This window comes from Branchiostoma belcheri, unplaced genomic scaffold (genome assembly GCF_001625305.1).
Source record: "Branchiostoma belcheri isolate BF01 breed outbred unplaced genomic scaffold, Haploidv18h27 scaffold12, whole genome shotgun sequence".
Taxonomy (NCBI): Eukaryota; Metazoa; Chordata; class Leptocardii; order Amphioxiformes; family Branchiostomatidae; genus Branchiostoma; species Branchiostoma belcheri.
In genome coordinates, this window is record NW_017802602.1 from 3,339,451 (window position 1) to 3,357,463 (window position 18,013).

Consider the following 18,013-nt stretch of genomic DNA (forward strand, 5'->3'; position numbering starts at 1 on the left):
TCCTTGGGAAAGGCATCTCACAAGACTTTCCTCATTCCACCCAGGTGTAAAATTGGTACCTGACTTTGGTTGGGGAGGTTAAAGATGGTGGAAGGAGAGGGATGGACTCTACCTTATCTATAACCATATTGGCCTCAGGCCACACCAATCTAATCTGTTGGGTTTCAGATTCGCCTCTTCATTTCTGCAAAAATGCTGATATTTTGCCCCCAATGGTTGAGGAAAGTCCTTTTTTTCCTAGTTGTTAACAGTGTTTCCATCTATCAATGCATGGTTTGATTAGAAGTTCAAAATTCATGGTTTAAATATGCAGCGTTTTGTGTTGACTTCATGGCTCCTATCGTGGCATTTATTTATTTTTGCCCTGCATTTCATATTTTTTCTGAAAAAATCTGAGAACCAACAAAATAATTGGTGTGGCCTTATGCATCTGTATCTGTATCAGTATATAGCCAGTATAACCACCCTTCGGCGTAACACTCCAGCTTCGCAGGCACGCAGCGCAGCGGCAGCTAGCTACATCACACCGAACGACTTGTTACACTGCATGCATGTGCATGTAGTTACATCAGATCCTTTTGTGCTAACCTGGCGATCTGCTGCACGTAGGGTTTGATCTCCTCGGGTTCGTAAGCACGAGCGAAGGCCCAGCACACGTAACAGGCCGCGTCCCGGACGTGCAAGCCCACGCTGTACCCGGCCCACTTATATTTAACCATATTGGCACTATACATTTGTACATGACATTGTAGTTATGTCAGCCTACCTGGCGATCTGCTGCACGTAGGGTTTGATCTCCTCGGGTTCGTAGGCTCGAGCGAAGGCCCAGCAGACATAGCAGGCCGCGTCCCAGACGTGCGAGCCCACGCTGTACCCAGCCCACTTATATCTAACCATATTGGCACTATACATTGTGTACATGACATTGTAGTTATGTCAGCCTACCTGGCAATCTGCTGGACGTATGGTTTGATCTCCTCGGGTTCGTAGGCTCGAGCAAAGGTCCAGCAGACGTAACAGGCTGCGTCCCGGACGTGCGAGCCCACGCTGTACCCGGCGCGCTTATATCTAACCATATTGGCACTATACGTTTGTACATGACATTGTAGTTATGTCAGCCTACCTGGCGATCTGCTGCACGTAGGGTTTGATCTCCTCAGGTTCGTAGGCTCGAGCGAAGGCCCAGCAGACATAGCAGGCCGCGTCCCGAACGTGCGAGCCCACGCTGTACCCGGCGCGCTTCTCGCTGTAGGTCAGGGCCTTCAGCATCACTGGCACAACTGGGGGAGAAATCATCACTCTTTACTTGCCATCATGGAAAAAACAAGAGGTTTCAAATCCACGAATAGGTTCATCAGGTTGGTAAGTCTCTGACTAAAGAAACTCTTTTCTTTACACAACCAAAAAGCAGTGAATGAAACAATTGGTTGTATAGAGAGCTTCTTTACTCAAAGAGTTTCAAAGTTTCACACAATGTTCTCGTATTTATTTGTGCAATTTGATGAACAACATTTAACATACAACAATGTAGTACATTTAAAAAAACACATCAACAATGCATAAGAACTAATCACAAACAGGCAATTGGTATATCATGGTCAAAAGACAAACATGAAGAAGATATATGTCTGTACATTATTGTTGCAAATAAAACAAACAATCATCATGTATCATGTATAGCACAATTGGACCATGGGATCACACAATACAATAAATTTGTATGTTAGGCCACACCAATTTAATTTGTTGGTTCTCGGATTCGCCTCTTCGTTTTTTTCTGATTTGCAAAAAAAAAATTGATTCTGGTCCTGAATCAACTGAAAAATGCTCATGTTTTGCCCCCAACAGTTGAGGAAAGTCCTTTTCTTCCTAGTTGTTACAGTTTTCCCATCTATCATTGCAGTGGTTTGATTAAAAGTTCAAAATTCAATGTTTAAATCTTAACCCAGCCTTTTGTGTTGACTTCATGGCTCATTTTGTAGCATTTAAGCCTATAATAGGATGCCTAGACCTGTTTTTATTTTTATTTTTTTTCGCCCTGTCGCTTCACATTTTTTCTGAAAAAATCCGAGAACCAAGAAATTAAATTGGTGTGGCCTTATTACAAGATAATAGTTCTGGCACCCAGGCTGCATATATTAATCACAGGGTTTCTTATTCAATCTTCCAGGAACACCAAGATGAGAGCTTGTTTTCTGAGATATATTTTTCTTCATTTCTGAAAAACAAAACAACAAGTTGAGTCATGTCAATGTAATATAAATGTACACAGTACACACATTGGAAATTGCTTAGATTTTTACTACACAAAGACTACACAAAATACACTTAATGATACATTAAAAACCCCTTACCCTAGCCTACAGCATGCATCTGACTGGCTTACACCATGGCCAGTCACCCTATGTTCTGAAACCCCCATGTTCCGTCACCTCTAGCCCTATATACATGTATATGCTGCCACACCCCTAAGTTCCAAAATCCCCAATATGTTCTGACAACTCTATAGGTATCAAAACCCCTAACACTAATCCTGTGTAGCCCCTACAATGTACATGTACCTAGGGGTGTTGGAACATAGCCCTATCCCCATGTACCAGACCTGGCAATGGCTGAGCTACAAGAAGCAATGCATTGTTGTACACACATCAATACATGAGGAATATCTTTTTATAATACATAGCTATGGACGTAGTATTTTACTCGATATATGGATTACTTTTACCACAAATACCATACAGCATGTGGCAATTACGTGGTTGCTCCAAATTTCGTTAAAATTGATCATTCTGAAGGTCCTGAATATTAATTTGGGTCAATAGCTCTACACGTAAACACAAACTGAACTGCACCCTAGCGGCACTGTTCAACTCAGCAAAAGTCAAAATTAAAAATTCAAACTACATTTGAGGAAAACTTTTCATGCTGATAGAGCAAAATCTAAGATCATGATGCCCCTTACTTTGGTAATCCATTTTGTCACGCCCTGGGCTAAAATTTGAACGATTTCAAATAATTTGTAATGGGGAAAATGTACAGTTTTGATGTTGCAGCATCATATTCAATTTTCAAATCTCCAACTTTTTCACACGCAATAAGACCCAAGCTAAGTATGGAATCCTTCCTGACTTACGGGAGGTTTAATTTATTGCTGACGACTTTCCTCGTGCTTTTATCAGTTTCATTCCCGTCACTCAAAATACAATATCCCGTCACACAATCTCTCTCGCGCATGCATAAAACATTAGCTCAACCTTTCAAACAAAACCAGATGGTATATCTCGCTTCGTAGAGATACCCTGCACCTGATTCCCTGATGATATTTACCGCAGGCACCGATCATTTTTGTAAATATTGCGCTTAATAATGAAATCATTCATCTACTACATGTATGTTGTGAGAATGGTTGTGGGTTGATCTGCCTAAAGCTTATACAACCATTCAAACAGATAACAAGATATTGTGTTATGCTTTGGAGAGATACCATGCGCCCGATTCCCTCATGATACATACCAGAGGCAACGATTGCTTTTGTAAATATTGCACTTAATAATGAAATCATTCTTCTAATGTGTCGTGCCAATAGTTATGGGTTGATCTGCCTTATACAACCTTTTAAACAAAAGAAGATATTGTTTCTTCCTTCAGAGTGATGCCGTGCACTCGATTCCCTTATGATATGTATTGGCCGGAGGCAGCGATAACTTTTGTATATATTGCGCTTAATAATGAAATCACTTATCAACTATGTAGTGTGATCGGTCATGGGTAGATCTGCCTTATATAACCTTTCAAACAAAACAAGATTCCTGCTTTGCAGAGATATACTGTGCCCCGATTCCTTCATGATACATACCAGAGGCACTGATTGCTTTTGTAAATATTGCGCTTAATAATGAAATCATTCATCTACTGTGTCGTGCCAACAGTCATGGGTTGATCTGCTTTATACAACCTTTCAAACAAAAGAAGATATTGTTTCTGCCTTCAGAGTGATACCATGCCCCCGATTCCCTTATGATATGTACTGGAGGCAATGATAACTTTTGTATATATTGCGCTTAATAATGAAATCACTTATCAACTACTAGTATGTAGTGTGATCAGTCATGGGTTGATCTGCCTTATACAACCTTTCAAACAAAACAAGATATCGTTTCCTGCTTTGGAAAGATACTGTGAACTTGATTCAGGCTTATTCCCTTATGATATATCCCAGAGGCACCGATTGCTTTTGTAAATATTGCGCTCAATAATGAAATCATTCATCTACTACTTTGTGTGAACTGTGGTGGGTTGATCTATGTTACATGCACACAACCTTTCAAACAAAAGAAGATGTTGTATCTCACTTTTGAGAGATTGACTCCCTCATGATATGTACCAGAGGTACCGATCATTTTTGTAAATATCGCAAGTCATTCATCTACTAGTACTTTGTGGAAATGGTAGTGAGTTGGTCTGCGTTATATAACCTTTTAAAACAAAAGAAGATATTGAGAGATGCCGTGCCTCAGGTTCCCTTATGATATGTACTGGAGGCAACGATTGCTTTTGTAAATATTGCGCTTGATAATGAAATCATTCTACTTTGTGCAAAATAGTCGTGAGTTAGTCTGTGTTATACAACCTTTTAAACAAAGCAAGATATTGAGATATACTATGCCTCGGGTTCCCTCATGAAACGTACCAGAGGCACCGATCGCTTTTGTAAATATTGCGCTTGATAATGAAATCGTTCATCTACCGCGTTGTATGGTTGTGAGTTGGTCTGCGTTATACAACCTTTTCAACAAAACAAGATACTGAGAGATACCGCGCATCAGGTTCCCACATGATACGTACCAGAGGCACCGATCACTTTTGTAAATATTGCGCTTGATAATGAAATCGTTCATCTACCACGTTGTGAGTCAGTTGATCCGCGTTTTGTGAGGGACGCTTCTCAACGCGAGGTCTGCTCCCTCGATGAAGTGATAAGGAATTAATGATTCATCAGGGTCTGAACTGGTGTGACCTGGGACGAATCGATTAGAGCGGGATGTCAGTGATTAATTACCCGCTGTGCCTGATACTGGAGTGATGTTTCGATACAGCGGCACGGGGGAGGGGGGCACGATATTTACAAAAGTTATCGTTGATTCCAGTACATATCATAAGGGAATCGGGGCACGGTATCACTCTGAAGGAAGAAACGATATCTTATTTTGTTTAAAAGGTTGTATAAGGCAGATCAACCCATGACCGATCACACTACATAGTTGATAAGTGATTTCATTATTAAGCGCAATATTTACAAAGCAATCAGTGCCTCCGGTACATATCATAAGGGAATTGGGGGCATGGCATCATTCTGAAGGAAGAAACCATATCTTGTTTTGTTTGAAAGGTTGTATAAGGCAGATCTACCCATGACCGATTGCAACTCAGGACCTTATCAACGAAACCACTGTTCATATTAGCTACGTTGAAGCTTTAGATACAGCTGCAAAAACGATATAGAAGCCTCTCCGGCTTTCTTTGGACAATTAGTTGTCTAGATTAGTAGGATTGGTGATACAAATTATGGTTTTCAAGTCTAGAGTAATATTACTTCTCCACTCTTATCAGCTTTTAACCGTGAACATTTTGGATAAAAACTTGACAAAGATGGAAATCTTGTGTTGCTTACTGATGTGTATAACATACTATTCGCAATATACCAAGTTGGCAAAAAGTTACAAAGTAATAATTAATGTAAACTCATTTTTATCAGTGTGTTTCCTGAGTTGACAGCAAAGTAATACCAAACATTTGATGTACAACTCTACAATAGTAGTTAAACTTTTACATAATACACTAGCTACATGTTCTATAATGCAGCTTATATATCTTAATTAATAGTCATCCACCTTTGACATCTACTGATTTGGCTAGGGAAAAATGCTAATGATACATAATCATAAAAGTTGGTGATGATATACAGAGCAATAGTTGTTATTACTCAGCTGATATTTCACACAAATATGTATGTCGATACGAATGAGTAAGCATCACACAAAGGTGACCCTTTTATCAGTAGGGCATATTTCATTCAAATAAGTTATATTATCTATATCATAACAAATACACTTTTGTCATGATTATATTCGAACTGATAATGATAAATGTCCAAGGCTTTGTGTGGGGGGTTGTGTGGCACAACGGCAGAGCATTCTGCTCAGAACCAAGAGGTCCTGGGTTCGAATTCTGCCAAGTCACCAACCTTGTGCCCTTGGGAAAGGCACTTGATTTTCCTCACTTCACTCAGGTGAAAATGAGTATGCCAGAATGATCATTATCATGATCGTGGGCATTGAAAAGAAAACCAAAACCAAAAAAAACTTTCTTTTCCTGATGACATTTTGGTCCATCTAAAAATTGTGGCTTCCAATGACTGAATGGCAGGCTAGCAGATTCAAGATTGAAAGGTTATCGGTTTGATTCTAGGCTAGACATCGTCTCCTTGGGAAAGGCACTTTTTCCTCAATCCAGCCAGCTGTAAAATGTATATCTGACTTCGGTTGAGGAGGGAAAAGGCAATGGAAGGAAAGGGATGGGCTCCACCTTCTAAAACTGCACCCTAGACATAGTGGACTGACAACCCACTGCCTATATGGCTTCAGAAAGACCGTAGGACCTTTACCTCTACATAAAAATGCATGGCACACTCGTATGGAAAAAAGTTCTTTTACCCAGCTTTAACGGGTGCCACTTTCAAATAAAAAAAAGAAAGACGGCAACACCCTTTTCAATGCCTGTGCTGTTTGATTAACACTGAAAACTTGATGGCAACAAAAGTTTGAAAGCATCATTATAGTACTAGTAGTTTCTGATGTGGTGCCATTATTCTGGAATATAGGTCTGTGTCAGGAAGGTCACAAGTTTTGAGAGAGTCAGGGTGGGGGTTAATAAGCCCCTCAGGAAGCCCTGGGGCTAATGTGACAGCTCCTCTGCACTTCTGAGACTATTAAGTGGCTTCTGTTGTATAAAATCTTGTAAATAAAGACTCCTTTGGACATTTTGATAGACCATAAAGACACAACATGGCAGGCAAGAATTGAAGGCCATCTATGATGCAGAGTTCACAAATAAAAGGTCTATGAACTCCATGGGAAATTTGAAAGGTAACGCTTTCTGATAAAAAAGGCCACGACAATTTGTTTCTTTGCAGATTTTTGCAGGAAATCAATAAAGTGGGCTGGGAAAAAATGAGCCTAAGCATCCTTTTTTATATTTCTTATAAGTCTTTTTCAGCTTTATTTGGCAATATGGTACCCATGGCTTTATGGTACAAGTTGTTTTGGAATGAAAGAGGTAACGGAAAGTTGCAGAGTTACAACTGTTACCCTTTCAGCACCAAGGACAGGTTGGTGTCCATATACTAAAATTGCATTTCTTGGTCACCCCTAAGAAGTAAAGTATTGTTTTAGCTTGTCTGTCTGTCTGTGTGCTCCTTCACTGCAGTTTGTGAGTGATCTGCTTGAGGGAGCGAAGTCTGCTATCTCTGATTGCCTTGTTAATCAATGGAATATGTGACGTGATTGAACTATAAGGCCACACCAATTTAATTTGTTGGTTCTCGGATTTTTTCATAAAAAATATGAAGCGACAGGGCGAAAAAAAATAAAAATAAAAACAGGTGTTAGGCATCCTATTATAGGCTTAAATGCTATGGAATGAGCCATGAAGTCAACACAAAAGGCTGGGTTAAAATTTAAACATTGAATTTTGAACTTTTAATCAAACCACTGCAATGATAGATGGGAAAACTGTAACAACTAGGAAGAAAAGGACTTTCCTCAACTGTTGTGGGCAAAACATGAGCATTTTTCAGTTGATTCAGGACCAGAATCAAATTTTTTATTTTTTTTTGCAAATCAGAAAAAAACGAAGAGGCGAATCCGAGAACCAACAAATTAAATTGGTGTGGCCTTACATGTAAAATATTCTAATATTCAAAATAGATATTAAATAATTAGATAAAGATGACCATAGTTGGCAGTGTTTTCATTTAGCAACACTTTCAATACAGAAATCATCATTAAAAGTCAAGATTGATGATCTAGATGTGCAATGATGACTTATCGGCCAATTCTACAGCAAAACATTTTTTCCGAACCAGTGAATATATATCGATTTGGCTCCCCAATTTTGCTGTGCAGGCCATATTTAACGGACACTAATCATACGTGGAGAATTGAAAGGGACATTCGCATGATCAATATTTCAGTACATCAAAATATGTAGGCCATGAAACTGTTGTAAGGACAAGCTCACGCCCCAACCTTTTCCGTTGAATATGTTCCTTTTTTGATTTTTGGTAATAATTTGAAAAATAAAAATTCTTAATATGTAACTGCTACAGTATAACATTCTGGGCACGAAATACTTTTTCTGCACTGGCCAGGTGCAAGTAACATTGAAAAAATGAATTCATAGTCATATCATTGATAAAGCACAAACAAACAAACAAGCCTAAACATGCCGGTAAAAAATATAAATAACTAAACATGATGCTCAAACAGCAGATTTCAATCCCAAATCCCAAAATGTCCACTTTCCGATAACCCCCAAACAGCCATCATGCAGGGTTCTAGCTAGCGCAAAGTAGCCTAGGGGCCCCCTTTGCTAAAATTTTCACCCCTTACGCTAAATTCCCCCCCCCTACGCAATAATTTTGACCCCCTACGCTAAATTTTCAATACAGCATAGGGGCTTTGTGGCTGTATTTCTTTCTTCAAGAATGCCAGATCAAATGTGAAAAATTACCAATCAAGGATACATTGTACATACCTTAGAAATAACATTTTTTCCCTTTGGGTATCCCTCAAATGGCCCCTTTTTTAGCTCAATTTTTTAAAAGCTCTGCCCCATCCCCCCTCTTGGTCGCTTCGCTCCCTCGACATGCGGCCAGTACCACTACGCTAAAATTAAATCCTAGCTAGAACCCTGTCATAGAAATGCCCTGTAGTTGTACGGCAGCCAAGCTGCTGTCTATTGTACCTGGCAGACAAATGACTGTATTGAAGCTGGCATCAGGATTGATTCAGTGAGAGCACTCATTGAAAGAGCTTATTTGAGGAGGTCCTTAATTGAGCACTTTCTTTAGAATTTCCAACAAAGGCCTGGCAGAGGAAGGCATTACACCGAGGATCAATTCATGTCAAAAGGCCTTTCTTTATTGTCATGACCCGATTCATCTTTTGAATGAAGTATCAAAAAACATTGCCGGGGTTAAGCATGACAATGTTTCAATGCAGGGAAGGACTTTTAATCACATTGCGGTATCTTGATTAATGCATGATTGTGATTAATAGCCTTCTTGTATAGTGACTTACGGAATAAAGGAAAGCATTGTGCATTGTCAGGAACTTTTTAAACAAAAGAACAATGGAGCTACTGCTCATCATTATGATAGTTGTTTGACAAATTGCACAAGTTTCTCAAACAATAGAACAATGGGGCTATACTACTGATTGTTCCCGACGGCATATAACTTATCCTGTCTTCCAAACAAGGATGTACAGCCCCTCCGTAGATTGTCCAGCGAGATGGTGAAATTACCTGCCAGGAAATCCTTTTAACACAAGACGCCCGTCTTGACCCAACTCCAACTTCTAGTTCAACTCTGACACAGATCAATACAGGAGACAAGGTCCCTATATTGTTCTCAGTATAGCCCTAGCTATTTCCCGATACTGTAATTAGTATGTGGGCTTCAGAAATCGTGTGACGTCTTTTTGGGGCTTCTTTTGTCCGCAGAGGGTCAATCATTTACTGGGTGACCTGAGGTCACGACTGCGGCATGTCTTGGACATGACCTCTGTGAACCTTGACCTTTTACATTGTAGAGAGAAATGATTAATTACAGAGAGACAAGCATGGCTTGTTGTAGAGCTTTCAAACTCTTCTAGCAGAGGAGGCTCACTTCAATACGATCTGAAGAAAGGGTTTAGCCTGTGTTATACGATCTCTCACTGTCAGGGGCTGACTGGGCCCAATCTTTAATATGCTTGAGGTGTGGCTCTCCTCAAACAAGGGACCTTTGACTTATAATTATTAATGTCCCATCCAACACTACGTCCCTAACCGAATTTCAATTTTCACCTCAATCTTTAACATGCTTGAGGTGTGGCTCCCTTCAAACACAGGACCTTAGACTTAATGTCCCATCCAAGAGGATGTCCCTAACCGAATTTCAATTTTCACCTAAGCTTTTGGAGGAAATGGGTGTTAAAATGCCTACGTGTCCTTCCCAAGGATACAGCACTGGCTTTTATTGGGGGATTGAGTCAACAACACAAACCATGGCAACCCCGATTTTCGGGATTGCCGTTACAAATCGGATGGCACCCAGGCTGTAAAACTTAGTACTCTAAAACATACAAAATGTAGACTCTGGGCCTCCTAACCATGAGAACTGCCCTGTCCAAGTACACTCAATCTACAGAGTCATCTTTTCTGACATGGACCTATTCAAAAGAAGCTCAACGACTCACAAATACTGCTTCTAATGGGCAATTCCACACATGGTAAAGCAGCTGACATAGTGAGATACGATTTTTAATGCTTCCCTTGGGCCATGGTCGGAAATGTCCCCTTAGGAACTGGTGGGTCAGTCTGAATTAGAAAGATGGACCAATTTTATCTGCAATATGCTGCAGTCAAACTGTGGTGAACTATAGAGGAAATCCAGCCCAGAAGAGAACAAGAAATAGCCATGCCTTAAAGTACCAGAGTTATCAACCAAGGATTGAGGTGTTCATAAAATTTAATTCATTCTTTCCTAGACCTATTGCAGAGTGGAACTCGCTGTCACCAAGTACAGTAGAGGCATTATCATTAGACAGCTTTAAACAATGTTTAGAGTTAGATGTTCAAGGGTTACCCCCGGTAGGAGTAACACGTCATTGAATTTCGGTGTGATATAGCAACGTGTTTCAAAGGGCGGTTATACTGGCTATACCTATAGAGATCAGTTGGTTAGCAAGGTAGAGAAGATTATAAAAATGTATATTGAATTTGGATGACTTTTTATCAAATTTCTTGGCGTAGGAGCCAAACACTGGTGCTAAACAAACTGCAAGTTTTGTATCTTTTTGGAAAGTTATAACATCATCATGATCATGGTATGGACACACTGTTTTTAAACTAAGGTAAAAGATTATTAAGAAATAGTGCTTCAAGGCTCGGGAAGGGGGCATGTACGCGTGTGTCCGTGTGTGTGTGTGCGTGCATGTGTGTGTGTGTGTGTGCTACTTTGTGTGTGTGTGTGTGTGTGTGCGTGAATGTGTGTGTGTTAGTATGAGTGAGTGTATGTAATACATGTAATGTGACTTAATCTATAAGGACATTTGACATCTATATCTCGGACACAGTACACTGACCAGTTTTCTAACTTCTCCCCTTGGGACGAAAAAACCTGCCCGCTAATTTATCACTGTCAGATTAGTACAAAAAATCATTACAAATCTCATCTCATTTACATATCAGTTATTGATTTTAAAACCAAAATCCGTGTCAGGAGATGATGATGTAATAGATATGAGTATGATAATGCATTAAAAAGTGTTCTCCATTATAATAATAAATATGTATTTCTTTTTTCAAAGACAATTGTTAACTACAAAAGAGACCAATAGAATCATTATGTGTTAGGAAATGATGATGTAATTATATAAGTATGATAATGCATTAAAAAGTGTTCTTCATAATAATATGTACTTCATTTTTCAAAGTCAATTGTAAACTACAACAAAAATGACCAATAGAATCATTATGACACTGACACCAAAGAAAGCTTAAAACAACAGTGCTACAGCTTCTGATAAGTTAAGCTGAAAGCTTCTTTCCAAGAACAACATCACTTTGGAATAAGCTACCTCGTGATTGCTTCCCCTATGAGTATAACCTTAACTCTTCAAGTCGAAGGTCAACAAACATCTGTCCTCACTGGCTGTTCTGCAACCCAAAACATTGTAAGTGGCTCCCATGAGCCTTGTTTTCTGGTGACTGATGAAGTAAATAATTAAAAAAGAAAGTTAAGGCAGGGAAACATAATAAGCAGGTAAGAAACATTACCGGATGTGTACGAAGAAAATCCCTATGTCCTAAGTACTATTTTCAAACTGTTATTTTCCAGACATGTGCTAACATAGTATGACCTTACTGGGGCCAGTAGCACACAGGGTATCTTAACTTCTGTAGTCTCTTTCTTTATCAGTTTGGGTTTAAACCTGGTTAACCCCCCACTCCCTCCCACCAGATAGGACTAGTATCCACTAGTCTTACTCTATCTAAATCTCAGCAACAGATGTTTAATACCCATCCCACCAGTGGGGTTAAAACTGAGCTGAGTGGCTTCAGTCAGCTCATGGCTATATCTCTTTGATACAACCAAAGATATGCGGTTCCTCAACAGTTGAATAGAACAGACTTTGTACAGATGCTATGCTAAAGAAGATGATTTAATGTTCCTGAAAGTTTTCATTGGATGGATTCCAAAGTTGCATGTCACTATGACTTTATATACGTCAATGAATGATACATGTTACGTAAAAGTATGACTTGAAAGAAAACAACAAAAGGCAAATGCACAAAATCTAGATTCTAAGCTCCTACTAGCTTGATTTAACTATGGACCGCTGGCTTTATGTTTCCTCCAATAGGACGTCCATAACTAAAGCTAGATACTGATTTTCACCTAAGTTGTGTGAGGAAAAAGCCGTAAACTGCTTTTCCAAAGGACACGACAGTGGGGCCTGCCAGGGATTCAAACCCAGAACCTTTAGATTCTGAGTCAACAAACCCTAACCACAAGACTAACATGCCTTACTTAAAATGTATCTAATAATATTCTGATAATGACAATAGCGAAAGAGAGAGAGAGAGATCTAGTTCTAGGAAAGCACAAATCTTAGATGGATAAATGAATATTGACACCAGGCTGTTGACACTATTTAAAACTACACATAACTTCTCGTGCTGCAATAATATTATTCTAATAGTAGAGGAATAAAATTTGCGTGACCTAACAGGGACAAAATCTATTCCTAACCCTAAAAAAAACCATCAAGGCCGATTATAAAGGACTGGTGGTTTAATTTGTGACACCAGAAGGCATGATCCCGAGATCAGCCACTGATAAGAAGATCACCCCGTCTGGTTATAAACCTTCTGCTATCTTTAATGCTTCCAGCTTTCAGGATAAACTTGAAGATGATGGATAGAGTAATCCATCAAATGTGCGTGGCAGCGCTTTTGCCGCCCGAGTTTGAATTGGCAGGCTGTCAGCCCAGCAGTGTCATGTTCTTTGACTCCTGGCCTCTGTTGTTGTAACGACTCGGGCCTAGGAAAAAAATGTTGCGTTTCCTGTTTCAGTCCTGAAAAAAATTAGGGTCAGTAGGTAGGGATTATCTTTTTTTTTAGTGATTGAACTTATAGTACAGTTTAACAAAGTAAACCTTGCATGAGGATACTTATATTTTCAATGTCAATGTTGGAAAACTGATTGTACAATGTTTGATCACTCACATGTCAGATCACAGAGCTAGAAAAGGATGATCAGCTAGAAAAATTTGTCCCTTGCAGGGGTCCACCCCAAAAAAGGCTAAGGTTGGCAGCTTTTTCTAGGGTCGGTCAGGAAACAGGAAACACAACATTTTTTTCCTAGGCCTCAAGGCTAAACTTGGGAATTATTAATAAGGTTATCCATCACCTGTCCATTGTTGTGCCGTATGGAGGCCTTTTGGTCAGAGCTGGCAGCCTGTCACCTTCCATGTCGTGTCCTTTGACTTCTCTGCTCTCTGAACAATCGAGGATCATGAAAATGAAATAAAAAGAGCGGTCAGGTATAATGTGTAACAGCACTTGTCTTATTTGTTAGTTGTAAAAGAAAGTTGCTAGGACAGGACAGTATATGCAAAAACACTCTTTAGTGACAACGTGCACACAAGTGTGTGTTTTAATTTTTATCCTGCTGAGATTGTGCTTTGCCCCTAAAGCAATAAGTTTAACAGCAAAGAGCTCAATGTTGCCATATGACAAGAAATCAGTTAGATTTCAGACTTCTAATAAGTACTTTTTTAGGTTTTCATGAACTTCGAGTTAACAGACCTCCGGGGAGTGTTTTGGGTTTTTGTGAATGTATTGGAATTATGGATGGGATTGTAGGATGAAATTCAATCACAGGCATTACACCACACCACTTCCTGAATTCCTCCATACACTGCCCGCTTACTGCTATCCCAAATTTGGTTTTAGTTTCAACTTGGCCACTTTCATGCATACACACAGAAACAATATTATCATAGCTAAGCTATCAGATATCATTTCAATCATAATAACATCATACAAAATTATAAGCCAATTGCAAAATGGATGTTTTGGGGGGAAGCCTTAAAATCCGTAACCCACCTATGCCTATAATTATTAGCCAAACGTCAGTCATGCAGATTTGATTTAGTCAGTGATGCATAAGCCACTAGTAGTAGAAGAGATTAAACATTTCTAACTCGATTATCTCCAAAACCACAAACTGGGTCACCCGTCGGAAACAAATGGAAGGTGACAGCTCGGGCCAGTGACCCCCTGACACAACTACTACCCCAGGTCCTCAATATAACATGCATAATGCTCATATTGATGGAAATACACTGACCAACGTGCCCTGTTGCCAGTTTTGTCCGAAACCCAGTGATGGACCTAAAACTAAAAGGTCAATTCTTTGTGATAATTCATGAAAAGGTCATCCAGAATAATGTTTTTACATGAAAACGGTCAGAAGGTGGCAGGGTGGTCGTGTGGTCAGGGTTGTTGTTGACTTGGAATCTGAAGGGGTTTTTTTTATATTCCAACATTTCATGACTGGACATGGTGACGGCACACTCAAGTTATATCAACAGCACTTATCTTATACCGTCACCAACACAGAGGACAAATACGGAACAGGACAATACTCATTTTCACTTGAGTTAAGTGAGGAAAGTCGTGTAAAGTGCCTTTCCCAAGGGCACAAGATCGGTGGCATGTCGGGACTTGAACCGAGGATCTCTGGGTTCCGAGTCGAGTACTCTGCCGCTACGCCACACGACCCCACAATCTGAAGGTTCTGGGTTCGAATCCTTGGCGGTCCCCAAAGTTGTGCTCTTGGAAAAGGCATTTAACAACAATTTTCTTTACTCAACTCAGGTGAAAATAAGTACTACCAGCATGGTCAGTGAGGGACATATTCTCTCAGATAGGACAGAGTTAGTCAAGAGGTCCTGTGTTTGAGAGCCACACCTCAAGCACGTTAAAGATCTTTAAATATCGACCTACATGTATCTATTATTTTGTCATGCGGGGATTTTAATTGCAATAATACATCTCTTTAAAACACACCATCAACCTACGAACCATTAAAGGGTCAAAGGAGTACAAAGGTCAGGTCATCCAGGGCAGAGGTCAATCTAGTTTTACAGGAGTTGCTGCAGCATTTCATTAAAAAATGCAAATTTTACAAAAAAATCTAAATAAACATTACAAAGAATCAATCCATGATAACAACATAAACTTTTGGTTTGAAGTTGAAATAAAGGATGACAGGTTAAGACACAGTACAGAAAGCTGCACGTAAGGAAAAAGAGTAGTCCATCGGGGATTGTTAATGGATACAAAATGTGCACAGTCCAGAAGACAGACAGAATGTTGGAACATTAACCTACATACGTGCGACAAGCTAAATCATTAAATGGAGAAGAATTGAGGTGCTAAATGAAGATATATATATATCACCACTTTGGTCGCTTTGTGACTTCACAGCAAAATGGGCCACGGAGAACAATTTAGGGTAAGTTTCTATTAGAATGAATTAGATGTGGGTGCTATACAATGATGACGAATGTATTAGGTTCACTCAAAGTGAAAATTGATTCAAGCTGAGGTTACATCACTACATATCTGTCTTGTATACTTAAAAACAAATCACAGGACTTGCTGCAAGTTAAATGCTGACTTAACAAAAAAAAATTCATCAAAAATAAAAAAAATCTGCCCCCCTTGCACAAATTTAACAGTTACCATATTGCTTAATTGTGGTATTGTAAAAGCCATTAATTTCACTCATACTGTCCTGATGTAGGTACCCTGCTAAAGTGCTATTTACACTAACATTATTTAGTCATGTCTTTGGTCATGCTGGCAAAGTTGAAACCACTATCAAATAATAAGTCACTCACTTAATATCTGTCCTTGGTGCTGAATGCCATTAACACTGATATAGGAAAATATACTTACTAAACTTAAAGTGGTGTAGGTAAAATTACATGTAGAACTTTTTAGCATGCAGAAAAAAATTTCAAGCCTTGGCTGTCCTTGGTACTGAATGGCATTAACACTGACATAGGAAACCATACATCCTACACTAAAAGTGGTGCAGTGAAATTTGAATGGTGCAGGTAGTCTTCAATATTACTTTGTATGCAGAAAAAGATATTTGGAACATTGGCTGTCCTTGGTACTGAATGCCATCCACACTGACATAGGAAAACATACTTACTATAATAAACTTTAAGTGGTGAGGGTTTAATTGTCTGGTGATGGTAGTCTTTAATGTTAACTAGTATGTATGCCTGTCCTTGGTACTGAATGGCATTCACACTGGCACATTCCCCCTAAATTAAACAACCTTCGTACTTCTAACAGAATAGTAGATCACAATGACATAGCCTTCAGTGGACCAGAGTGACATTCACACTGATATAAGTCCCCTTACTTATCTAATAACAACATTCACTTCCCTCTTGTGAAATAGTAGTCACAATGACAAATTACATGTTACAGCCTTCACTGGACCTAAATGACATTCACACTGCCATAGGCACCCTGTCTGAACGACATTCACACTGACACTGCCATCCTTTTTTGCTAAATGATTGTCACAATGACACACATGTTGTAGACTTCACTAGACCTGAATGACATTCACAAAGACATGGGCATCCTTCCTGAATGGCATTCACACTGACACAGCAATTCTTCTTGTTGGAAGGTAGTTTCATATACAAACTGTAACATCAACAGGAAAGTAATTCAAGATTAAGTTATTTCAGACTACCAGGAATGAAAATTCAGATTTGCACTCCTTGGTTTCCTGAATTCTCCAAATGTTGAACATTCCTGCCCAGACTTCGAGATCTCTTACTACTTTCGCCCCATGTCTAAACTCTGACCTATCATTCTGCCTGTCAATCTTCCCAAATTCCATGTGCTGTCAACCTACTCTGTCCGGACAAACCCACAGCTCAGCCACCCAAAACAATACTCCCATGCCAGGAAGACATCAATTAAGACAAAAACTAATCAACAGTATCACTATATTATGATAGTATGATCGTATTTGCCCTTTGTGAGTAAAAATCACTTTTTGAGATAATAAATTTTTCCTGCATTTCATGCTAGTTCTTCTCCTAGCTACAAAGTTTACTTTAGACCCAGACTTTTACAGGAGACTGGAGTCTGGGACGGAAGTGCCAGAGGGGCCAGGAAAGATTCTGTTTCTCGTTAACCCGCCCCTGACGGGAATTCCAGAGCGACCATTACGCATTAATTGGGTAAGAACGATTGTTTGGGAACGTGTCCCTCCCTCCCGTATTCTGATAATGCAATGTATTACAGCTCGTGCCAACGGTGGAATAATTACTTCCTGGGGCATAAGTATTGTTTTTGGGTGGCTGAGCTGTGGGTTTGTGTTAGCTTTGATCTCATGGTGGGTGGGATGTGATTTTGACAGTTGATTGACTGGCAGGTCACATCTGAAGGTGATCCAGCATGTGGGAGTACATTTGTAAGTGGGGGGGGGGTATGCGGAGGAATTCAGGGAGTTTTGTAATACTTGATTAATCTAAATCATATTATTACCATCCTCTGCACATTCACAAAAACCCAAAACACTTCCTTGAGATCCATGTACTTGAAGATATCTGACAAAAAAGTTACTGTAGTGGATGCTACT

General features: G+C 39.5%; 1 protein-coding gene across 1 annotated transcript in view; it reads right to left on the minus strand.

Annotated features, from left to right (window-relative positions):
* The window catches only part of LOC109462858 (tubulin-specific chaperone D-like), a 140,873-nt gene that overhangs the window by 28,756 nt on the left and 94,104 nt on the right, over positions 1-18,013 (minus strand). The window contains 1 exon segment of the mRNA XM_019759496.1: positions 1,124-1,280. Coding sequence (XP_019615055.1) covers positions 1,124-1,280 — 157 coding nt within the window.